General features: G+C 47.8%; 1 protein-coding gene across 1 annotated transcript in view; it reads right to left on the bottom strand.

The window, feature by feature from the left end:
• LOC149354448 (xaa-Arg dipeptidase-like) overlaps window positions 1-25,740 on the bottom strand; it is a 45,438-nt gene extending 19,698 nt beyond the window's left edge. Inside the window, exons 1-5 of the mRNA XM_089583319.1 lie at window positions 25,458-25,740; window positions 17,668-17,875; window positions 16,404-16,552; window positions 2,908-3,057; window positions 717-858 (exon numbers count right to left, since the gene is read on the bottom strand). Of these exons, the coding sequence (XP_089439445.1) occupies window positions 717-858; window positions 2,908-3,057; window positions 16,404-16,552; window positions 17,668-17,875 (649 nt within the window). The 5' untranslated portion in view covers window positions 25,458-25,740. The remainder of the gene's footprint in view (window positions 1-716; window positions 859-2,907; window positions 3,058-16,403; window positions 16,553-17,667; window positions 17,876-25,457) is intronic.
• Between the last annotated feature and the right edge of the window lie 428 nt (window positions 25,741-26,168).

Raw genomic sequence — 26,168 nt, 5'->3', positions numbered from 1 at the left:
CAACTTTCAAAAAAACAAATCCCGACAAGTTCAACCAGTACTTAAAGCCCCGCAACGTTAGATGGAGCAACCGTGTTGTGGAAGTGTGAATTTTGGAATTTGCCCTTGTTTGTTTCGACAAACGCGGTATTGAATAACGGGAAGCCCAGTTCCTGTTGTATTTGAAGTCATTGAAAAAAAAGTGATTGGAGTAATAGATTCTTCAAAAATCATGTTTCTGCACCCTAAAAGAGCTCTGAATTTTCGTTTTTTCCATAGACGCCCATTGCTTAAACTCTGAATGATTTTGGCACAAACGTTAGGCGCGGCATCGTGAATCCGCTGCCTTTGGCGTGTGTGGCAGGACACCTATACAGAACCTACCTTTACAATTAGTTATGCCAAAAAATACCACGTCCTATTGAAGCGGCATAGGCCGCAATGCTTAGCGGCGCTAGTTAGCTGCTGTCCCAAATTCATGATAACGGTGGGCGGTGATTGTGGCTCAAGCATGTGACTCGTGATGCACAGACGTATTATCGGTAATCGGCACTGTCAGTGTTCAAAAAAAAAAATTACGCGACAGATACGCCATTGAATCATGGTCCTAAACAATGCAGTCTGAAAACTTCCTGATGTGCGGGGGTATATGAGTGAAATCAACTGAGAAGTTCAATCACATCACTGTCGTTCCACTGCATTCAGTAGCAGCCATTAAAGCCGCTTTACGGGCTTACCTGAGACGCGATACTCCGGCCGGAGTTGCTGTCTTAACATCGCCACGTTGGAATAAGCAGCGACGGCGGCGTCCAAAGCATTGAGACCTTGCCATGGCGAAGCTGCCGAATGGGTGGGGCGTCCCTTGTAGGTTACCGTATACTGCGTTAAAGTATAGGAGTAAATAACTAATGCTTTCATGTCGACCCAGTAACACGGAAATCTAATGTGATATAACCTAACTAAAAAGACATGAAAACTTCCAGACGGAAGCCTATGAAAATATCCGGCATGCAGCTAATATTTTTAGTAGATAGCTTCAATTCAGTTTAAGGGAGTTCAACGGGGGCATTATTGTGCATGGAATTTGCGAAGAATAAGAAAAAAATATATATTCAGCGAGCGTGAAAGAAGATATGTTGGCAGGTCAATGCGGCGATATGCGGGGAAAACGTCGTTGCACTCTTTTAGCTGCTGTTGGAAAGACGTGCACATAAGGTTTGATATGTACAGGCGCGGCCATAAGTAAACGGAGAAGGCTATTGCGTTCGAAGTGCAATCACGCTTTCTCCATTGGTAATGAAGAAGCGTTGTTTGTCTACAAGAAAGCCCACCAACCTCCTCTACCAGCACGCGCGTACCACTGCTGGAAATTTCAATTAGGTGAAGCGTGAAAAATATTCGAAGACAGTTGCGTGCTCCGTTTACTTTTGTCCGCGCCTGTACACTTCCGCGTTCCAAACGACTTGCGGCACACAATACAGGGTATCAGTCCACGAATTACTGCGAGCACAGTAGGTCTGAAAAGCAAGGTTTTTAGCTAGGGATCCGAACGAATGGGGTACCTTGTGCTGCTTGTGCGTGTTTGGTGCTTAGCATCCCGACGCGTGCATTCATTGCAAAGAGCGAAGCGCCGTGCGGTCACCACCGATGAGCTCCAAGTCGTAGTGAGCGCGACTGGACGCTCCGCTAATGTTGTATGGAGAGCTATTAAGTAAGGAATGAAAAATTCGGGCTATTTTCGTGCCTTGTTAAGAACTTGGCAGAGTTAGGAGGGCTCAAGTCTTCATATCACAGTTATTGAGCGAGCAATCCCTGCGGGTGATTTGGGTTGTAGCGTGCAGTGGAGGATTTGCAATAGCTTTTCAAAATTCGTGCTTCGTTTTAACTCGAGAGCGTTAAGGGCTCCGTGTCGCACAAAAGCCGGCGTCGTTGGTCGTGAGCGAAAAATGAACGAAAAATCTCTAGAGAAGCAATCTAGGTGGGAGGTAGGCGACCTAGGTCACGTGACCTTGCGGCGTCATCACAACTTACCCACCGGATAGTAAGAAAACTGCCGACCGTGGTAGGTGGCAGTGGAGTTAATGACTGGTCGCTAGAGGTTGCTCGGGAAGAGCAACCTTGGCTTCACAAAGCCCCACCGGTGGCAGCACCTGCTACTACATTGCAGTGGCGCATCGCTTAACCGCTGCATTACTGCTCCAGGAGTGGTGCGAACACTCCCAGTGATCGACAAATGCAAAGTAGAGAATGACCAATTCCGCATATATGAGCATTAACCCATTAAGGCTATCGCGCCATACCCTTGAGGCGGAGCTTAGGTGTCCTCTCTTGTTTTTGCTCAAGGTTTTCGACCACACTGCGCGGAGAGCGGATAGAGTAGATTGAGACCCTAGGTTGGGTAAAATATGTGGTAAATATCATCGGCTACAGTCAGACGCTATTTCTAGCATTGCTTGTCACACTGGAATCCTCTGCGGAAGCCGCGCTGAATAGCAGAGGAAAATATATTATGTTCGAGAATCTCACATGCGATAATATGCTCGAGTAACTTACAGCCGATGCATGGCAGTGAAAATGATCGGGAGAGTTCTGATAAATCTCCTTCTCCGTTTTTAAGCACAGGAATGATATTTATATTATCCAGTCTTAGGGAGTAGGATTTATGATAAAGGTTGGCGAAAAATTGGGAACAGGATTTGGCTGGAGACGGAGAGTGTTCTTCAGTACCTTACAATGGATGTCGTTAACCCTGGTACATGTGGAAACCTTAAGGTTTATTTTTATTTATTTTATTTGAACATACCGTTTATAATGAGATGAGCGATTCGTTTAGAGTGTCCCGCTCTCGTTTCGCTCACTCTCTTCATTTTGTTTAAGCACTTAAGCACAGTCTTCCGCTTTCCATAGAGCAGCGGAAGTACAATTTACCTTGGCGACGGCCGTAGTGCCACAGGCTGCCACGTTGCGAGTGCTGGGGTGGGACATTAAAGCAGCATGAACGCCTTCGAAGGCTCTTGCCTTGAGCAGATGCACCTTGCCTCCGCCGCCTTCTTCGGCCGGTGTGCCCAATAACACGACCTACGCCATGGGGAAAGTTTCCGTTGTGAGAAACGAAATGTAATGGCCTGGTGAATTGGTCTGCGATGACTCTGCATCACTCTTAACGCGTCTAAATAGAAATCGATTATAAAAATGCGCCTTGTTGCTGCTATACGAAGAGGCAGCGTTGAAGACATAACAACAGCAGAATAGCGCATTTCTTTTACACCATTAGGTTTTCTTTAAGTTTTATTCATGCTAATGCTCCGCGTGTGGTGTCTGTCATTTTTAACGAAGTCATGCATTTTGAACGAGCGGGAAGACAGGTGCTGAAACCACCAACATTTATTTCGACAACAAGAGCGAGCATCCATATCAAACATCCTGCTCACATGAGAAAAGGAAACAAGCAAATCATGAAAGGAACGACAAGGAGTGCGCAGAAACACATCGTCATGCCTTAAACGGACTGAAAATCACCTTTTAGGCACACTCAGCAACAAAACACTGGCGCTGGCAAAGGAACCGCAGCTGGTGACATTAACAAAGTAACAGGAAGCAAGGGTTAAAACGGGACATATCTAAAAGCCAGCACAGCGAGAATAGTGTCAAAAAAGCCGAAGCAAAATCAGAGTCAGCGAGATGAAGGTCGCAGGGAAAAACGGCAAAACACAGTCTGAACAAGGCTACATCAGGCCAAGACATAGGGTAGAAAAAGAAAAGGGGAAATTAGTCAGATGAAGGCACTGGTTTGCTACCCCTCACAGGGGGAAGGGGATGGGGGTTATAAGGGGGAAGAATAGGGGAGAGCTGATAGTGTTACAAATGAATGGCAGGAAGAAAGGCAAACAAATAACGTAAAATCAGTGTCAAAGGCGGGGTAGTAGCATAGTCAGAACAACGAGGAGCATCAATATCAATAAGAAATATCGGTATCGGATGAAGATATCAGATAAAGAAGTAACGCCTTCGCATTATTTCTTGACTTAGTTTTTCTGAAGGTGGAGCCAGAGTAGCAAGGAGGCATAGACCGGCCTTATTTCAGAAATTATGCGCTAGCATCCAAGAGGAACCTGATGGAAAGTCGACACAGGCGCATCTTTTTGTTCACAAATATATGCTCAGCCATAGGCCTTACGTTGAAATGACTGCCATTCCAAACCAACGCTTCAAATTACAGGAACATCCATCATATTCACCGCACCTGATTCCCAGTAACTACGCATTCTTTCTAACACTAAAAAAAAAAGAAAAATTCGGCAGATACACTCAAAACTGCTTATTTGTGGGAATGCGAAAGCATTTCTGTTCCTAGGTACATTGATCCCCCCCCCCCCCCCCCCACACACACAAACACACCCGTATGACACCACCTGGAGCGCAGCACGACGAACGGTGGCATCAGAATTTTGCGCGGTTGCATCACAAAAAAAAAAAAAAACAAAAAGAGGAAAGTTCAAAGCGAACCAGCAAAATACAACCAGCGCCACTTGTGCTCGCTCTGTTTGGTCGACGCACATATGCAATGCTTCAAGCTTAGGCCATTTGAATCTGCACCATTTCGGTCTTGTGTGCCCGCGCACGCGACTGGGCTTTGGAAGCCTCATAGGGAACAGTGGATAAGGGCATTCATAGAGTAGCTCGACGGCAGCTGTTTATACCAACATTGTCTTTCATTATTATTCGAGGCCCTAGCAAACGTATACAGCTAACGCAAACCACCGACCATCGTGTTCTCATGAGCACGCCTTGCTGACTCTGATAAGGTCGAATTTCCTTCCTCACAGAGATTCAGTAGACTGGAGAAACAGGCTACGCTTCCGGGCGAGATTCACTGCGCCTGTATTCCCCAGTAGTTCTTGCGATAGCAAACTGCACACAAGATTAAAAACTACCAGGTGAAAGCAGGCTTCGGGAGTCGCAGTGAGCCCAGTGCAGAACGTGCGAGGCGATCCAGCATATGGTCATACATCCGTTAGCTGAACTGCCGACCACTCTATAAGAGATCGCTTGTCACGAAACAGCAACATATCATTGGACGCACTTCCACTGCGCGGTCTAATGCGGACGGTTAAGCCTCGGAACGCGCCCGGAGTTTTGCTCGAGCAGACGACCCACATCTGTGCACTCGTAAATGGACGTATTTGTAGAGGAAGTGGCATGAAAGCTACTTGCTACCTAGAATTAAACGTCTAAATAACGAAAAAAAAATGCATCTGCGAAGACTGAGGTCCGAAATTTGTCGTGCGAGTGGCACTGCTCCGTACAAACATCAGTAGAATCAGCGGATGGCACGCACTGTGCGCATGCTGCTCCTGGCGGCGCTCTCGTCCTGTTGCACCAAGGTCTGTCCGAGTTGGCTGCATTTGCTGCACCATCTCAAGGAGTGCAGCGCGAGCCCACTGCAATTCCGTATCGTTTTGGAAAAGTACCCAACTAGTCAGAACAGCAGCTTGGGCTTGTTGGTTATTTATCTTCAAGTAACAGCGCAAAAAACACAGACGGGACACATGGAACAAGAACACACAACGAGCGCTGCGTCCGACAGCGAGGCCTCTGTTGCGCAACTTGCAGCCCGCGATCACGTCCACTCCGTCTGCGACGCACCTGCCACTTTCTTGCTCCGTAGGCGCCCGCGCCACTTGTCGTACCATGGCTAGGAGTTCCGGTGTAGTTTTCTTCGGCTCCACAGCGTACTTCGGACCATGGCTTAAAACTTCCCTGACCGAGTGAGGCAGCGATTCGAGCCCTCTGGTGTGGATGATATTTCCAGGTGCTTCTTTACCGTTCCGCTTCTTTTCACAGTGACGCTGGCGCGCAGCTTAGGCAAGATGATGCTCCACATAGCCTAGGTGTATCTGTCGACGGCGCGTGAAGTGTCTCTCCACGGCCAGTAGTTGGTGATGAGACGGAGGAGTAAGCAGTCTCTATACAGGCGGGCCTGCCGGTACCATTCTGACTTCAAAATCTTCGCACTTCTGCGACCGTTGCTGTCAGAGGGAGCATGACCTCCAAAATGTGCTATCAATTCTGGGGGAAGGATCTTCATACGTGCGCAGAACGACATGGTTCTCGCTGGGCAAACAGCGTTGACAGTGAGGGCTATAAGGGCTGCGAAGTCGAGAGTAAAACACTGAAAAGAGCCCGAGGTACAAGAAATGTAATCACCCAGAGCAGCAGCTTGGGCTTGTTGGGTTCTCGTTGTGTGTTCTTGTTCTATGTGTCCCGTCTGTGTTTTTGTGCTGTTGCTTGAAGTTGAACCCGACTAGAGCAGCACTACTTACACTCTCTGAAATGCAGTGAAGTGATATGGCGGCGCGCATGTGTACGTCGGGCAAGACATGACCGCAGTCTTAACTAAGTAGTGGCTGTTCTTTCTTGAAAGGAGGGGATGAGTAGCTGTTTGTGGCGTCAGGATTGCAAACCTGAGCGTTCAAGTCGAATCCCGTGGCAGCATTTAAGCGCACATTCATAAATCGTGCATTTAGTACAAGCGAAACCATTCTTTGCAACACTTCGTTGCGGCAACACTTCGTTGCGATTAACTGTTAGAAAATTCTTCGAGCGATTCGGAATGTGAGCGGCTGTTGATGCGGGCGGCACGCAGCTGACTGCAAATTAGTGGCGAGCAGACGACCAGGCCTGCACTCGACCATTCGTACTGGAAACAGCCAGTGCGAAGCTGCGCTTGAACTGCCTGCACTGGCGGCGCATGTACACTCGCACCATCACTGCGTAATTTTACGCAGCTGTTGGAGACAGTGCAGCCAAATCGAGCAGATCTTCACTGACCGCTCCCTCGCTGCAGCGTGGCCGCGCCGTTGGAGCACCGCTCTTTCTTCAGTCATGCCTCCGACGAATGGCAGTTTTAAACCCGGAAACTGGCAAGGGGATATAAATACTCACGCAATGTTTTCGCTCCTAGTTGTTTGATGGGACTTTTCGCATCGGTAAAACATATTTGCGCATGAGTAGTTTGTTGTAGCTTTAAGGGATGCTGTACTGGAGGGCGTCGGATTGAATTAGACCGCCTGGGGTTCTTTAACGGGCACTAACATCACACATTACACGGGAGCCTTGTGTTTCGCCTCCAACCAAGCGAGGCTGCCGTGGCCGAGATCGAACACATGTTCTAGGGCTCAGCAACCGAGCACTCCAACAAGTGAGCCACTGCGGCGGGTCTGTTGAGGCTTTGAAATGAATGAATGAATGGAAGCAAATGATGGGAGGTCTGGTGGCCTCCCCATCAGGGGAAAGGCCTTCCACCTCCGCAAAGCGGACACAGACATCACGGTTTACGGAGATGGAAGGCCTTTTCCTGATGTGGAGGCCACCCCTGTGTCGAAGGCAATACAAACTCAACTAGGCTTCATCGAGAGCTCCATTATCTTCGAAACCGGCGTTCTTGGGCCTCATTTTATATTTAACTTGTAACTGAGCCTTTTTTTACTCATGAAAAGAAAAACAAAAGAAAAAAAGGAGACAGGAGCAAAAAAAAGGCAGGGAAGAAGAGGGAAAAGTCTTATTAGGCTGAGGAATCAGACGGATAAAAAGCCAAAGAAGAACCGTAGAAGAGAAGAAGAAAAAAAAGCGGAAAGGACGGGGAAAAAAAAAAGAGAAATAGGCAAAGAGGACAGATTCACTGTTCTCTCATACGAATGGCCATTTAAAGCAGAAAGAGGGCAATAGTATCGGTATTGACACTGTGACACTTCATTGGCCTAGAATGCCAAATACAGAATGCTCTTCTGACCTTCACAGAATGGGGCACAGCAGACGCTGTAGCTGACATCGTTTTCCTCCCATATCATTCAGCTTCACACGAACAGTGGCACCAAGCACGCAAAAGAACTAAGCAAGACACAAAAAATAGCGGTATTTAGTAGTTTGGGACGAAACAAGAAGAATGAAAAAGAAAATGAATGGAAAGAAACAAGAAATCAAGAAAGGGTACGCAGCTCATTCTTCGTAACATATTTTCTAGATAGTTAGTCTAGTTTTATCTTTTGGCACTACATTCAACTCATTTCAAACAAAAAATGAATCTGAATATTCAAATACTTCACAGACATACACTACAACTCTTTCAGTCATGTACATATATTTACTACTCATTCCCAACGTCTACATACCTGTAATTTAGTCTTCTAATAAAAAAGAAAAAAATGAGAAAACTAGTTTATTCAGAAAGGGGGGGGGGGGGGGGGGGTTAACCGTTTTTAGTATTTTTCAGTGATCCAGCATGTCGGGTAAGTAGCACAACGGAATGGACACCAACTTACACATCCTGGACCCGCGAAACCAGTATCTCATCCTCTCCTCTTCAACAGCGATAGACTTTGTATAAAGGATTCATCATTAATTTTCTCATTACCACTGAATAAGAATAAATAGCTTTCTATAAATCAATCTTCCAGCAAGGACCCGTTCCCTAGCTGTGGTTGCGCTGATGATGGTAGACACCTTTTTTCTTTTTTTTTTGAAAATATTTCTTGGCTCAGGCCCACTTTTAATTTTTTGGCTGGCTTTAAGACTGCTGCTATATATAGTTTCACGGGCGAGGCAATTATTTATTTCGTTCTTTTAATGCCTCTTGATTAATTTTTGCCAGGTTTGGGTATAAATGAAACACGAACAGGTCGGAATCCGGTGTACAGCAAATTGAAAGCTCAGATAATTTCCAAATTCGTCGAAAAAAAGTTCATTGATGTCCGAAAGTAAACCCATATTCTCACTGATCTCGCATAACACTGAGAAAGCACTGCCGAAGGTGGAAGCGACGGTGGGATCCTGAAAGCACAAAATGAACATGGCCACGGGACAGTAGGGAAGCCTCCCTGCGCTAGCGAACGTTTATATAAGAGGTTTTCTTTTTTTCCTAGTCAGAGGTAGTCAGAGGAAGGACGCGAAAAGGAACAACATAAATAATAGAGAAAACCTGCTTATGTTCAAATAAGACGCAATAGACCGAGGATAGGCACAAGGCAAAGCCTGCTTGGTTTACCCTTAACTCTTACCTCACCATGCCCATTAAGCATGGGTCAGCTGTGACCCATAGATAGAGCGTGCTGTTTGAAAGCTACCGATGCAGTTTTAGACTTGTTATTCTATCAGTTATATAGCCTAGGAAGTAAATTTACAGGTTTCAAGCAATTAAAAACTTTGCTACGAAGCGGTGAATCTTGGTAGAGGACTAAAAAGCGCTGTGCGCGTCTGATTAGCAAGCATAGCAAAATCCGTGATAGCTGGACCGCTTCGCAAAGGACCTCGGTGTCGGGATTTTTTTGGGCCTCAAGGTAATTTTTTGAGTGCTAGTAGCCACAGGGAGCCTTAGGATGATGTGAGATAGACTGGTTTTACTTAGCCCGATGAAGGCGTCAACAAAGCAGCCCGAAACATCAACTGCTGTCCACCGAGAACCTTTGTTGCCAGCTGCCTGTTTACTGATTTCTTGCGGCGCCTAAGGTGCCATAGGGACGCTCGCAGTATTATGGTCGCCATTTTTCGCGTGTCGACATTATGTGGCCAACACTTGACCCCGGAATTTCTGCAGCGATACCCATCTTGCGACACCCAAAAACCTGACCCTCCCCCAACACAGCGCTGTACAGTGGAGCCTATGGCACCGTACATTGAAGTCAAAAGAGATGACGAGATGAACTGATGTTTTTCGGCTGTTTTTCTCAACTAATGCAATGGTGCTATATCAGTCCAGACGAATAAGTGTGTTTGGGCGCTCACCAAGTGTTTCGCTGAAGTTGATCGGCCATAAAAATATCGCAAGTGAAGAGGAACGTCATTGGATGCCTTGTTTATTTACCAAAACGTCGTCGAGCTCCTACGATTGCATCTCTACCGTACTGATTCCAGCTTGTTCTGTGGTCTTCTTCACCAGTTAATCTCCGTAAAGCATTTCACTGGACATCTTTGGAAGCTGTATGTCGGTATGTGTCAACATCATGGATCTGTTTCGTTCAGCGGCATGAGAGCTTTTTGAAGCAAATGATTGATTGATTGATTGATTTATGGGGTTTAACGTCCCAAAGCGACTAAGGCTATGAGAGACGCCGTAGTGGAGGGTTCCGGAAATTTCGACCACCTGGGGTTCTTTAACGCGCACTGACATCGCACAGTACACGGGCCTCTAGAATTTCTCCTCCAAAGAAATTCAACCTCCGCGGCCGGGATCGAACCCGCGTCTTTCGGGGCAGCAGCCGAGCACCAATGAAGCAAATGCTTTCGTATGTAGCTGAAAACATTATTGAAGGGAAATTATTTTTTTTATACGTAGCCTTTAGTAACTTAAATTCGAAACATTCTTCGCATATCATAAATATTTCCCTCTTGTTTCCTCTCTAGATATTCCTATATCTTTCGATGTATCGCCGCCGTGGGGGCTCAGTGGTTATGGTGCTCGGCTGCTGACCCGAAGACGCGGGCTCGATCCCGGCTGCGGCGGCCGAATTTCGATAAAGGCGAAATGCTAGAGGCCCGTGTACTGTGCGATGTCAGTGCACGTTAAAGAACCCGAAGTGGTCGAAATTTCCGGAGCCCATCACTACGGTGTTCCTCATAGCCTGATTCGCTTTGGGACGTTAAATACCCGTAAACCATAAACGTTTCGATGTTTTGTTGTCTGAACTGCTTGTTTATTTTATAATTTTTATGTAGAATTTAACTGCACATTTACTTTTGAGATGTCCATAATTCAGACCCATATCTATGTTAGTTTACATGTGTGTACTTTCAAATATATTCCAGCAAAAAATCGTTGGAGGGAAAAAACCACAGGCGATGAATGCGATTCAAGTGGCGGCTTATATGCGTTAGGATTAGAGTCCGCCTGACGTTTGCGCCTCGTGCACTCATCTTCTGTTGTTAGCTGACGCTGCCAGTCGGCTCCACTCTCCGTTTGTCGCTTGCGACTCTGCCTCCGCAGTGACATCCCTGTTGAGTTGAGTGGCGGGCTCCCCAGCAAGCCACTGGCGCTCCCTTTGGGGCTTCTTGAAGGGATACTGAAGCAAAATCTTAAAACTGAACAAAAACGCTGAAAATAGATTCTCGGAATGTGATTACACCGAAAACTAGTCGTCACTGCGCATATTTTTCAGCAGATAGCTTTATTTTAGATGTTTTATGAGCACGTGCAAAGCCCTCCCGGACGGCGCGACGTGAAGAGCATGACGTCATCACACCCTCGCGTCATTCGAAGCGCGATGTCGCACTGCAGTTCGGGTAGACCAAGCGATAAGGCTCCCAACCTCCAACGCGGCCGGCGCAAAACTGGTTAAACGAGTGGGTAGCGATGACAATCGTGCTCCTGCGGGAACAGTGGGCTCGTGGGTGTTCTGACGTGTAGTCTCAGCTTCCACAGGCGGCCGCCAGGTGCAACGATACGGCAATAAATCGCGAAAAAACGTGCTTTCCCCCTTTTTTCGCTAAAATGCTCGTCGGATTTATCAACTGCAGCAGTCAAGCTTTTGTTTACAAGCAAAAGAGCAGTTCCAACAGTTTGATTCAGTATCCCTTTAAGATCAGCCCGCATGGGTGGTCGAACGGGCTAGTTGGTATAGTTCATGTTTGGAAAAACAGCGCACCTTTAAAACCCGGACTGAACAACCCCGAAAGACGCAGGTTCGATCCCGGCCGCGGCGGTTGAATTTCTTTGGAGGAGAAATTCTAGAGGCCCGTGTACTGTGCGATGTCAGTGCACGTTAAAGAACCCCAGGTGGTCGAAATTTCCGGAGCCCTCCACTACGGCGTCTCTCATAGCCTGAGTCGCTTTGGGACGTTAAACCCCCATAATCCATAAACCGGTCTGACCAAGATAGGGCGACACAGCGCTGACTTCAACTAGTTCTTTTATTGCAGAGCGACATAATATACAGGGTGTTTCACGTAACTTGAACCAAGGATTTAAAAAAAGCGGTAAACCGCAGCCTGCTGAAACCAACGACACATTGTTTGCCATCATGTGGCGCTCCTCAGAATATTTTTTTTTATTTTACTTAATTGGTTAATTAACCAAGATGAATTATACAAATTTTCAAATATTCATTTTAGTGCCAAGACCGTTACGTTAGGCTGTAAAACAGGTTTATAAACAACCGACCCAGTTGGTTGCAGCATCGTATCTCCTACGGGATCCTTTTTTTCCGGCAACTGAAGAAACCCCGCGAAATATCAAAAAATACCACGTGACTGCGCTCGTGCTCTACCCAATTGCAGCGCTCTCAGCGGCGTTGCGAGCAAACGGAGCGTGACCGCTGACCGTGGCGAAGTGAACGGCCGCCGTTCTTAGCAGCGGCTTGACAGTGCGTCAGCACTTTCCGCTGCGGCGCGGCGGCCGTTCAGTTCGCCACGGTCAGCGGGCGGTGCATCTCGCTGTGCTAAGCGCACAAAAGGTAGCGCGGCAAGTGATCGGCGCTCGCCTGCAACTCCACGCGGATGTATGTGCAGTCTCTGTCAAAAAATATACAGCCCAAGTGGTTGGCTTCTCAACCATGTAGCGGGATTCTGTAGCACCGCTGCAAGTCCAAAGGTTCACAGGAGGCGAGGACGAGGGCTCCTCTCCCCTTCTGCGCGCCGCTGCGGAAAGTGCTGACGCACTGTCAAGCCGCTGCTAAGAGCGGCGGCCGTTCGCTTCGCCACGGTTAGCGGGAACGCTCCGTTTGCTCAAAGCGCCGTTGAGAGCGCTGCAATTTGGTAGCGCACGAGCGTAGTCGCGTGGTATTTTTTCATATTTCGCGGGCTTTCGTTAGATGCCGGAAAAAAGGACCCCGTAGGAGATACGATACTATAATAAACTGGATCGGTTGTTTATATACCTGCTCTACAACCTAACGTAACGGTCTTGGCACTAAATAGAATATTTGAAAATTTGTATAATACATCTTAGTTAATTAACTAATTAAGCGCAGTCAAAATATCCTGAGGAGCGCCACATGATAGCGAACAATGTGTCGTTGGTTTCAGCGGGCTGTGGTTTACCGCTTTTTTTAAATCCTTGGTTCAAGTTACGTGAAACACCCTGTATGAAGGAAAAAGCGGAAGCAGATGCTGGGATTGTAGGCGGCAGAAAGATAACAAAGGTCAAGGAGGCAGGAGATAACAATGCTGTACCTGACAACGGACTAAAAGGGAAGGGCGGTGAGCCTGTGAGAAAGAGTATGCAGGTAAGGCCCCACAGCAACCTCGTGTTGGTGGCCTGGGTATGCACGTAAGGCACCTCAGCAACACAACGTTCAAAAGAATCGGGCATAAGGCAGGTTTCCATGCTGTGTTCGCGGCGTCCGACAAGCTGTCCAAGCGTTGTCGAAGAGTGAACGCCCCAGCTCTGCGAGGCTCAACCTGCCCAGTTAAACACCACGCGCCTTTCGTTCCTTGCGAAGTTGGTGTGGTCTATAAAATTGCCTTGAGCTGTGTCACGGTCTACGTGGGGCAGACCGGCCGTTGCCCCAATGATCGTCTTATATGGAGCATTGCAACAATGTTTACAACATGGTAAAGAGAAAACCGGGAGTCCACTGCCTAATGTGCCCCAGCCGTTTCTGCGAGCCCTTTCTTCATGAATGCACTGTGATCGCTGGAAATGCGCATCAAATCACACGGGAAGTCACAGAAGCCGCCCACATTCTGAAGCTAGGCGAAGATTGTGTAAGCACACCCTCGATAGCTCTAACAAAACGGGAACTAGACTATCTGAGCGAGGTTGAGTAAGTGTAGTTAGGTCGTCCTGCCTTAATTTCGAAGTTTTAAAGTTTAGGGCTTCTGTATTTCGGCTTCTAGCTGTTATTGGCCCTTTTGGAATTGGGTATTTTATTCCTTTTGCCATTAACGACCTTTTTTGTGGCTCTTTCTTTGCATTTTATTTTCATTCTGTTTTAACGGCCTTTTTGGCTGCTTTATTTGCATTTTTGCTTTCACGTTGTCATCACATATTGTCTTTTGTTACTCTGTTACTGCCTACCCGTTCCATCCTTTTACTCGCCCTTCAATTTTAGTCTGTTCCCAGGTACGGCATTATTATCTCCTGCCACAAGATCCGGCTCCTTGCACCTACCATGTTTACACAGATTCACAAGCAGCGTACACCGCCTGCCGCGCAGGGGGAGCTGACTCTGCCGTTCTCAACACTATTCGAACAGAAGCCCGTCGCCTGCGAGAGGAGGGCTACACTGTCATTATCAAATGGATTCCTGCACACGAAGGAATCACTGGAAACGAAAAGGCACACCAGGCAGCGCGCGTAGCAGCTCTTTCCGCACCTTTGCCTGGACCCACATTCGTTTCCGCTTCTTGGCCTCCCGATGACGTTGTGCACCCGTCGTCGCCCCATATGGATAGGGCGGAGACATGGCATCGCGCACAACGCTATCGTCGCAGCATACTCCAGCACTTGGCCAACCCTGAGCAACTATATCGCCGTCCACATAGCGCATTCCGGAGAGTGGAGGCAGTGCTCCTTCGCCGAGCCCAGACCGGCCAGCTTCTATCACCAGCGAAGTTGCAGCTCATAAACCCGCGCTCATACCCGACTCCTCAGTGCCCGACGTGCCCTGCCAGAGGCACGGCCGAACATCTCCTGTGGAGCTGCCCTACCTTTGACGCAGTACGGGAGAGAGCACTCAAGTCCCTGGGTGGGCTTGGACCTGGAACCCTGCAGGAATGGGTCTATCCGCCATCGCACATCGGGCCATCAGACGCACTCCGGCTCTGGCGAACTTTTCGTTCCTACTTCAAGGTAGATGAAGGGCCAGGCCATCACTTCGCGGAGCCGACCTCGGGACGACACTACCTCGAGGAAGAAGCGGACACCGGTCCCCCACCCGCACTCCGACCTCCACCCCCCCCCCCATCCGCACCCCCACCCTTAACCACTCCCCCACCCCACCCTCCATGAAGCACCTTAGTTCTGCCGCAAGGTATCGGCCTACTAAATGCAGAAATAAAGACGTTTAAAAAAATTATCGCCTGCCTCTTTTACCTTTGTTATCTTTAGTAGGGCTTTCTGACGGGCTAGTTGGTACATATTCATATTTGAAGGCTGTGCGCTAAAAAGACGTTCACAGGAAAAAGGATAGAGACGACAGGAAAGAAGCGCATCTTTCTGTCGCGTGCAAGCCCAGCTACTGCTCCCGCCCACTTTTCCTATATATATATATATATTGTGTCGCTCTCCAGTAAAAGAACTTGTTAAAGTCAGTGCTGTGTTGTCGTGTCTTGCTCAGTTCGGATTTTAAGGGTGCGCTGTTTTTTGAAAATAAGATCAGCCCGCTGTGCTCGGCGGGCTTCTGCATCGCTGACTGAGAGGGCAGAATCTATCACTGGTCCCTTTTCTATCGGTGGCGGTTTAAACTGATATCGTTCACTGGAGACAGGTCCAACAGCTTCAGAGACAGGAAAACTCCGTATAGCGCGAGTGTGAAGAACTCAAGGAGTAGACGCCGCTGCTGACGTATAGAGCGTGCGAGTTCCTCCCACCCTCTGTACGTCTCTGTTCGGCCGTCGCGCCTCCTCCTCTCCGCCTGACTGCCCCCACCAGTTCTGATTAGCCACTCTCCTCCTCTTCACTCTGCACTACCTTCGTCTACACATTCCACTATGCGGCCTCAACCTGACACTACTGGAGATATTTTGCGAAGAAGGCTGCAGTAACGAAAACTCCTTAAAACAGCTTTTTGAACAACTCCAAGAAAAAGCCTTCTTCCACGAGGAAGAAAACACATATGTGTAGCTCGAAGCATTGTTAAATGAGAGCCCTGAAACTTTCAGGCGCTTCATGCAATAGACGACATTTCGTATACTGCAGAATTTAAAAAAATATTTTTTCTTTTCATGAGCTTAACATTTAAATATTTATCATAATTTTAACAAAGTTTGCATTAGACACATAAACCTTGTAGTTAGAAATGATGTTTAGAAAAAAAAAATTAGAAGGTCTGTTTAGAAATATCAGTAATGTTTCTATTTAAAATGCATACACTAAAGGAGTAAATTAATTTATCTTCATTTTAATGCGCTATATGTTAATGTCAATAACGCATAATATTCATTGTTGAATTCAACCATGCACTGTGAAGAGAAATATGTATGGAGAATGCGAGCTTCTGGCCAGCATGCACTACTGCGTCCCCTGGTCCCTGCGGTACCCAGCCGCCGAGCCGCTACTAACTTCGAACACAGAAAATGTAAACTTTCAGGCGGGCATTATTTCGTACGAGCAACCTTGCGGGCGCGATACGGAAAGCACCAAGCGTCCTCTCGGTAGAAGGCCAGACGCCCATGTGACGCAGCGATACATATTTTTTTTTTTGCTCGGGGGCACAGCCTCGGATTCGCTGATATAACAACATCCTGTCACTTTGTGCGTCAATGATGCTGACCTTGCCAGCAAGCGGCGCTCGTCGCAGGACCTCTTTCACCGCGATTCCCGCCGCCACCGAGCCTTGGGCGATCAGGTTGTGACCGCAGGCGTGGCCAAGGCCGGGGAGGGCGTCGTACTCGCAGAGCACAACGACTGTCACGTCTCCACCTGAAATAGATGGTTGCGCATGACTCAGTACATAAAAAGCCAGGCACTAAAGCTGGTTGAAATTTATAACGGCAGCTGTTCTTGCGACATCCAGTTAGGAACGTCCTATACGCATTGAGAGGAAGAAAGCGCGAGGGAAGGCGTACGGGCGGAGAGGGCCATGGGAGCGCGAGCCTTTCAGTGCGTTAGCGCTGAGGAACCCACTCCAGTCAAAATCCGATGCATGAAGCCTATTTGGCCTTTGACCTTTGCTAGCGCCGACGGGGGAGAGCGGGAGCTGAAGCACAGGTGCAGCGCGGAGTTAATCAGAGGCGCGCACCATACGTGACGTCAAGGCGGCGCAGCCAGGCAAAAAGCCCTCGCCCCACAGGTGACGCCACAGGCTGCACCGCCGCAGCTGCCGCACCCGGTGTGGAGAAAAAGAGAGACATATAAAAATAAAAAAAATAATAAGCTACATCTTAGACTGCTTACGTGTGAAAATGAGAAAACACTATATATGCTTATATGCTGAAGGTAGATGACCAGATTTGTGTTCTGCATGCTTACTATGCCCCGTGTCTGCGAAGGCCGCGCGAAGGCTGTTGTGTTTCTACCCCCCCCCCCCCCCCCCTTTTGCATTCCTGTCATGGTCGTCTTCACTTGGGCAATTTCCAAAGGCAGTGCTTGGTTGTGCTACAGCAGTGTGTCTCCGAGTACGCGCTCCGAGTACGCGCGGGGCTTGCGCGTTTCCCGCTCTGACCTTTTTGATGCTCTTATTACTCTCTCTCAAGGCACCAACGAGGATGATTACATGAATGGAAGAAGGTTTGACTGAAGAGTTTAGTCTAAAAGGGATTGATAAAGGGGTACCTGTTATGTGTTTTTATTCTCCTTCAATTGCCCGGCATATTTTGTTCTCGAAACTGGTCTACAATTATAGCTTTCTTGAAGGGCCCCTGTCGTTATACATGCGTAATAGGAATGCTAAAAAAAATGGTGTCGAGCCACTGTACGCGTTTTTTTAATGTTCGAAGTGCCGCCCTTCAGGTAACAGCGCGCGAACGCGAGGTAGCAGTGCCGGAACGTGCACTATTACAGCGTGGGGCGGTACTCTTGCATAAAACGGCACATACCCCCATATTCAGCACGGAAGGCCGTGGGCAGCACGTAATTACGCGCTACCTGGAATCCTTCGCCCTCCAAGTAACAGGTGACGTAGTCATGGGCCTTGAACTCGGCAAACGCAAGTTCGGGATTGCGCCAAAGGTATTTTCCCAGTGCAGTGAGGGCTTCGGCTTTAGAATCGATGGTGTCTTGCACGATGCAGCGATACTGTTCCATCTGAAAAAAAGGCATCTCTTTGTGAATACCTATGCAGAAAATTTTTATAAATTTGGCTTTGCAGCTGCGAAGAATATTACTTCATCAATAAACCGTTTCCTCGAGCAGCTAGTTCTCTAAAAAAACAGCTCGTAATTAGACCGAGGATTGCTTAATAGAATACGGTGAAGGTATATTTGCCACGCAGACTGGAACCATAAAAACACACTACCGCATGTGCTTTTTTTGCTTCGTAGCTAGGAGCAAGAAGAAGGGTAGTCATCGCCAGTTATATGTGCCAACGTTTTTGACAGCGACAAAGGAAAACAAGGTGCACGAGGGGTAGAACAGTGCGGGTGGCTCGAATGGCGCGCCGTAGGCTTCGCATCACCCTACCAGCGGTCGTTGAATCTCCAGTGAACTTACTGCGCGCCTCATACGCTGTGTTTTGGTGTTGTGCAGAAAAAAGCGCCAGATTCTCTCGTGCTGCAGGACTTTAGAGGACGACCTGTTCTTCGTTTTAAAAACCGATCTGGCATCATCTTGCCCGCAGACACGAACGCAACATCGGCGCACCCACCACAGCCTTCTAATATAATTTAATTAGTAAATTTCAGCTAAGTAATTATCCATTAAACATGATTTTAAGAATTACTAATGACCTGCGCGGCTGACAGTTTGATTCTCAACAGACAGCCTCTTTCGACCACCGTATGCTCAGCAATTTTTGAAAGTGCTAGCGGAAACACTCGATATGTGTGTGTGTGTGGGGGGGGGGAGGGGCTGTGTGTTGATTCGGACTTGATGTTAAAGGACAGGTATTCAAAGTATTCACCAATGGTTGGCCAGCTTCATAGCAGCCCACCCCTCTCCATTTACTTCTTTCATAGGTCCCTTGACAACAAGGTATCGCAGGGAACGAAAAACCCCATGCAGTAGATCGTGAAATTCAGTCCCCGAGCGACGCTTAACCCTTGATCAAGGGCTCAGGGTAGAAGACCGCGCCAGAGGATTTGCCCTGTACGCGTAGTTTCAGGGTAGAAGAACAAGGACAATGAAGCACCTCAGACAGCCACTTAAATATCTTCGCCTGAACTGGCTCATCCTCTGGTTTCATCACTGATCTCACATTTAAGAGGGATATTTTTTTCCAAACAACACACCATGTTACTAACTGACCGGCAATTCCCTGTTATCAGTTGATATGGTATTTAACCTTCCATGAAACGCTTGTACTCACTTGCTCCTATTCCAAGTTCTTCCTCGTCAGGCTCTTTTTGTTACAGGAGGTGGCAAGTGGATCTCCCCCCTGTTTTCTGGCTTCGCCCAGCAGGACACGCTTCCCAATTTCTAGGCGTTACAGCTGCTACTTCGCACTCTCAAGATCCTATGTTACCTACCAAGACATCTAACCTGCACAAGCAGAGGCATGGATCTTGTAATAAAAATGTCTGGCCACTCACTGAGCGCTGGGGATGCAGTCGTGACCACTACGGCCGATGCAAGCGCGCGCAGCCAGTGGGAATACAAGCCACCCAGCGTCGCAGCCGGAGCACCAATTCCAGATTCCAGACGCTTCTGGTCAGTGACAGCTTAACGGTCGTGTAAGAAAGTGGTTTTTCACTTCAGCGAAATTTTTTAGTCACGCTGCTCCTTCTTCTTCTTCATTATCATGGCACCAGAGTAAGCGTTGCTGTCACAGTTCTCGGACAGCGGATTCTTCACTATTGGCCATAGCGACCGTTTTCCTATACGTTTCTCGGGAAAAATAAAAGTTTTTGTCCAAATATCATTTTAACTCTTTAAGGAGAACTTCGATTGCTGCTGCCACATGGCGAATTTCTATGGTCATTAAGAGGTTGGCATGCGATCCGACAGATGGTGCTAGTGATAGAGCAATTCTTTTAATTAAGAACAGAGAGCGCTTCTATGCTGTCGTTTGGCGAGGGGACGTCCAGCACATCGGCTCCGCCAGTTTAGATGGCGTAGTGGCTGAAAGTTGAACCAAACCCCACCGGACCTGCAGGAAATCTATTCACCAAGACACTGGGCGTACGAAGAGACCGCTCGCTCTCAGGTGGGCTCCTCCAAACTTCTTTCTCCATCCGAAAACGGACCAAGTTACACGGGACAGTTAAGCCTAACTGCGGCTGGAAGCCGCTAGGACAAGGCTGCACCCCAAGATTGCAAGATGACTGAACTGAACGTACAGAGAGGATACGATCCCGACAATATGCAGTGGTCCGTGATTATCACACCCGGTACTGCAGCAGCGGAAAATAACTCAGTCCTAAAAGAACGCAACAGCGCCCGCCTAAGCCAACTCATCGAACGCCGCGCGCTCGGCACGAACGTGAACGAGGATGCAGCAGCAGCTGGCGGACAAAAGATGATTCGCCAGGGTGGAAATTTGGGCAAGTCGGTATTGATCCATAACATAAGAGTAGCGCAAAACCAGGACGACGGACAAAAAGGGAGGGGGGTGTTGTTGGTCTGTGTTCTCTCCCCTTTTGTCCGTCGTCCTGGTTTTGCGCTACTCTTATGTTATGGACAAAAGATGAGTTCACCCGGCAAGCTACCAGCCGCTGCACCTCAAGAAAAACACGTACCCGCTACAGAAATATGAATAAAGCCAAGACCGCTCCCGAAACCACCTCCGGAAGACATCGTCATCATTGTGAACCCCAGAGTTACGGTCACCTTGAAAGACATCCTGTCAAGTGGAACACTAGACAAAGCCCTAACAACATATTTAAATGACCAGCCAGCAACCAACACGCTCAAAATCCTGCCGATATGGGAACAGAATCTCATTGCAATCGGCACACCGATACCCAGGGTGGCGGAGTTTTCACTCAAAGAATTTGAAATAGAGACTCCTAAGGGCCCACTGCCGGTGTATGGCCAACTTAAGACAACAGGCGACGTGTTCCTCTTGGTGATAACTGTGGGCAAATGGGAAAGCAGTGAAATTCTTCAACAAAGTGTAACCTGGCGAGGCGGAGAGGTCGTTGAGGTCCGTAAGCTAGTGAAGACTAACGTAGTAGTGATCACCTTTGTGAGGACAACTATGCCGCGTTCTGTTCAGTACAACCAGACAGTGAACATGGTGAGACCTTACGGACGCACCATACCTCTGTGCACAATATGGAACAGTGGGACATCGAGCAGACACCTGTCCAGGACCCAGCAACAAATGTGGAATCTGCGGATTGGAAGCCCCACTGGAAGAGAGGGAACTCGAGCCCAGCACGATTGGCAACGAAAATGTGCGGTCTGTCAACAGGCGGACATCACTAATTCACAAGCGTGTACAGCTAAATATATCCACCACAGAAATGCTGGGGGGGTGGGGGGGTGGCAGAGAATGCACCCGCAACTATAAGACCCTCCGCAGTAGATGCCAAGAACGACACCGCAGCAGGGACTCAAAGAGACTGAAAACAGATGGCAGCACCAACCATAAAAACAACATCCAAAGCAAGTGCCAACCAAACCTATGACCTTGAAGTATAGCAACATAGAACAACACTTTCAACCTCTGCCTGGACTCAACAAAGACGATGCAAAGCAAGGGGCGCGGCAACAAACAGTTGGGCCTCTGTAGCCCCCTCTTAATCCTCCCAACACGATCTCCTCAAACCCCCACCCCAACAATCCAGGCTGGAGAGACAGAGGCAGAATATAGAAAGCAAATAGACTCGCTGAAGGCACAAAATGAAATTCAAATGCTCAAAGTTCAAGCCCTAGAGGACAGACTCGCCAAAGGGCCCCCTCAACCATCCAACCACTTACCAGAGGAGATGGAAAGTGACATAGAGGCCCTTGCACAAATGAGAACTAATTGAGAGGTACTCGAAGATAAAGTAATGCAGAAATTAGAGCTATGTTTGACTCGGCCATAGATCAATTCTTTGCTAAAATAGTTAATGTCACCCCGTCGATGGTGACGGAATACATTGCAGAAAACCGCAGAAGCCTGCGCAGAGCAGGACTCATTAAAGACTACGCCCGAACGTTTCAAGTACATCGATCGGCATTAGACTCGGACACAGAGGATGCAGGCCCAACCTCCCCTGTGAAGCTTACCCCCGAACCTCTGATGCAAATGAGTGGCTTCGAGGGCCCTCACCCAAACGCGAACACCGCTAGCCTCAATTAAACATGGCACGGCACTCACCGCGAGGACAAAACACACACACCATGCTACAGCGCGCACCAATCACAGTTACACGATGGAATACTCGGGGACTCAAAAATCGCGTGAAACGCGCTCATCTGAGGCGCTTTTTAGAGAAATTAGAAGATATGCCGGCGGTAATTGCTATACAGGAATCTGACCTCGGCATAACACTATCGGCATATAGCACCATCTTAAATGTCAAATTCACGAGCACACACGTGCCCAAAAGCCTCACAGCCAATAAGATAGATTTGAAAGTGAACGCAGACTACTCGTATGTCTTGATCACAGTTCTACCCATGCGTAAACTGGGCCCTGCAGTCTGCTCTTAACATTTATTGCTCACCACGTCTTAAACAAGTAACTTTCTCCGAACTTCTCAGTAAAGCACTACGGGTGGCAAGGATCCCCTGCTCATAGTAGGGGATTTAAATGAATCTAGCACAACATGGGGGTACACAAAGGACACGGCCAGAGACGGACATTTAGCAACGCTCGCCTCCACGCTGAGACTCACTCTTGACACCGACCCTCTGTGTCCGACAAGGCAGGGAAACACAGGCACCAAGGACACTGGCCGGGTCATTCACGCGCAATATCCAACACTTCGATTGGCATAACACACAAGAAAACCTAGGTAGTGATAACTATCTCATAAGCACAACAATACGAACTCACTCGCTCAAGAAACGTCGAGCTCAAGCGCGCCTATCCGAATGGCAAAAATTTCGCAACACGCTCCAGCCACAGGCTACGGAAAATGGGCAGAACATACACTCACGCAGCTTAAACAACACGAGGATACGCTCGCCATCACGGAAGTGGTCCCTGCAGTGGATAATCATCTACTGCATCCGTGGGAGGCCAGACACGGACTCACGCGCCGATGGAAAAGGCTGAAGCATAACCGAAAGCTTAAATTGCGAATCGCCGAATTTACTCAGCAGGCGGCGGAATACGCCGTACGCCTCGCCGCCACAAACTGGATTGATTTTTGCAACAAGATGGCTCGGCAAATGTCAGGCAAACACACATGGCGCTTGTTCCGAGCTTTTATTGATCCAATGCAAACGCGAGTCGAAACGCAGAAACATATGACTCGTGCAAGCCATGCCTTTCAAGGAGACATCACCCAATTGGCCGACACACTACAGCAGCAATACTTATGCACAAAAAGAGAATACATTACCGTACCTACTGCGTATATAGGACTGGAAAATTCTTGGTTAGATGCAACCTTCCAGATGCATGATCTACAAGCAGCCATTTCAAAAATGAAAAGAGGAACTGCCCCCGGGAATGACGGTCTCACTGTTAATCTTTTAGCCAACCTGCCCGAGACTGCTCATAACTCTCTCCTCGAATACATAAGCACTGCGCTATCCCCATGGAATGGAAAACAGCCCTGGTCACTTTCATCCCTAAACCAGCAAAACAAATCAACACGGACAACTTCAGGCCCATATCCCTCATCTCATGTGCGGGCACGCTCATGGAAAAATGGTGAGGGATCGGTTGTCGACGCATGTAGAACAGAAACATCCTTTCGCGGATACGATGCATGGCTTCCGACCACACAAATTCGCACAGGATATTTTACTAGAACTCAACAAAGAAATTCTTGGGGCCCAACATATACTTACGACCATAAGAGAGTGGTGGCACTCGACCATAAGGGGGCCTTTGATAACGTCAAACACGACGTCATTCTTGCCAACTTCGAAAAAGTAGGCTGCGGACGGAATACCTACAAGTACATTCAGCAATCCCTAACTGATAGGCACGCGTACATAGAGATTCAAGATACGGAACATGGACCGTACACTTTGGGAACGAGGTGTGCTCCACAGGGAACAGCGCTCGTCCTGTGTCCCTTCTTTTCTTGTCCCTTGTAGTTCGCGCTGTTCACATCATGAGTACTTTCACCTTTTCTTTTCAACATAGCCATGATGCATCTCCCGGCAAAATAAAAGCTATCCGCAACATTCGACATGCCCTCTATGCGGACCATATCACCACATGGGCCACCGCCGAAGCAGGTGACGGGAACGACACGCACAACAGCCTGCAAAGGGCAGCAAACACAGTTGAAGCCTATGCTGCCCACTGTGGACTATAATGCTCCTCGCAAAAATGCGAATATGTACACATATGCTGGTACTCAAAAATACAGTTTCCAATACAGCTCAACTTGAAAAACGGTCCGATACCGGAGAGACCAGAAATCCGGGTCTTAGGGATACATATGCACCAAAGATGCCACAATACTACCCCTATTCGAAAACTCCATACAACAGGGGAACCATAGGGGAACAAGTAGGACGCATGATCAGGCGAGTCTCCAACAAACAGAGAGGCTTGAGAATCCGCCATCCCCTACGGCTTGCGCATGTGTTTGTGGTCAGTCGTATTCTATACTCGACACCATACTTACACTTACACAAACAAGACGAAATCAAACTCGGAGCGATTGTTCGCAAAATAGATAAACGTGCGCTGAACCTTCCCATTGCTACGTCTAACGCAAGATTACTCGCCCTTGGTATGACAAACACATATCAAGAGCTTAAATAAGCCAATCTCACTAGTCAAACATAACGACTGGCACAAACCGAATCAGGTAGACGACTTTTAACCCGCCTCCAAATTCAACACACCACACCTCCTATCAACCTACTTTCCTTTTCTTGTAATAAAGTTTTTCTGGCTGACTGACTGAGTAAGAATACTTGGAGCAAAGAGTAAGTTAATCAGCGTCATATGTTGACGTAAAACTTCGTCTTTTTGCATTGTTGATGAAAACCCATTCTAATACTTCACAGTTCGGTACAATCCACATGCAGCAATGGCAGGGCGGTGATGCGCAACACTGCGAACGTTTTTTCTGGTTTGATTTGGCACTGTACTACCTAATACTGAGGATATTTGCGTGTGATCAGTAAGTAATAAATAATGAATAATTTAGTAAAGACATCGGCTACCATCAGAAAATACTACTTCCGCGACAGAACCACCTGGAATACAGAATTCGTTCTGTGCTGAGTGAAAACATTCCTTGATGTGTTTCCAAACGGCGTCAGGTCTTCCGTTCATTACTTTTCTTCTCCTAGGATAGAGCTGTCAGCTTAAAAAGCATTTGGAAACACACTGAAATGTGTCGATTCTCAGCAGACCATGGGTACTAATGTTACTCATCCTAGTTTTAATTTTAATCACCTATGATAACTCTAAAGACAGTTAAGAAGTGGCATAGAGGACGGGTCATGCTCATGTTACGTTCAGAACCTGCATGAACGGTGCCGAACAGGGATGGCATTTTACACGGAGCTAAAATGCAACTGAACCCGAATACGAACGGAACCCGAAAAAATTTCGTTTCATTACTCTGCGCAGAAAAAAAAGATACCCGTATGGACTTACCTTCACTGCTGTACGCTTCCAGGCAAGGAGAAATGCAATATGCGAGTATAATGTTGCTACAGATGAGCGCTTGTTGACTAGAAGTCTGCCACTCTAGATGTGAAGCGGGTCAGAGCTGGAAAGGATGTCAAGTGCAACAAAAGCAGAGAAACAAAAACCGTGCCTGCGCGCGCAGCTATTGCCTGATCTGGCTGAACTGAGTGAAAAGGCGACGCTGAGAGTGAGATAGGAAGAGCGACCTATGTGTGCAAAAGTGGAACGAGGCGCTTGACGCGGCTCACTCACTCCAGAAACAACAGGAGGGTTGCGGGCAGCAGAGATAAAACATTTAGGCCGTTTGCCCAAGTCTAAACATGTCGCAACTCAAGGAGATAACCTCCTCTGGCCGGTTTCATGCGTTGATAAAGAAAAGAAAAGCAGCAGAATTCTACGGTGGACGAAAACAAAATGTCGACATGCATTGAGCGGAGGAATGAACTGGGAAAAAAATATGCGGAAGTATAGAAGGTAATGCGGTCCATTATTGTCGCGGCCTTCATAAGGGATAAATATGGCCTCCGAGAATGACGAAATGGCAGAGCTCGGGCAGGTTCAGCAAACCCTGATTCTGTGCCGGATCTCGGAGGCAATTGCTCATACGCTGTTTTTGTCTTTTTCATCTACTGAGATATGTCGCTAGATTATTAACTGTCGTCGTCAGTAGCAGAATGT

The sequence above is a fragment of the Amblyomma mixtum genome, chromosome 3, assembly GCF_055824585.1.
Source record: "Amblyomma mixtum isolate Tamu chromosome 3, ASM5582458v1, whole genome shotgun sequence".
Classification (NCBI taxonomy): Eukaryota; Metazoa; Arthropoda; class Arachnida; order Ixodida; family Ixodidae; genus Amblyomma; species Amblyomma mixtum.
This window is presented reverse-complemented; position numbering and strand designations above follow the sequence as displayed.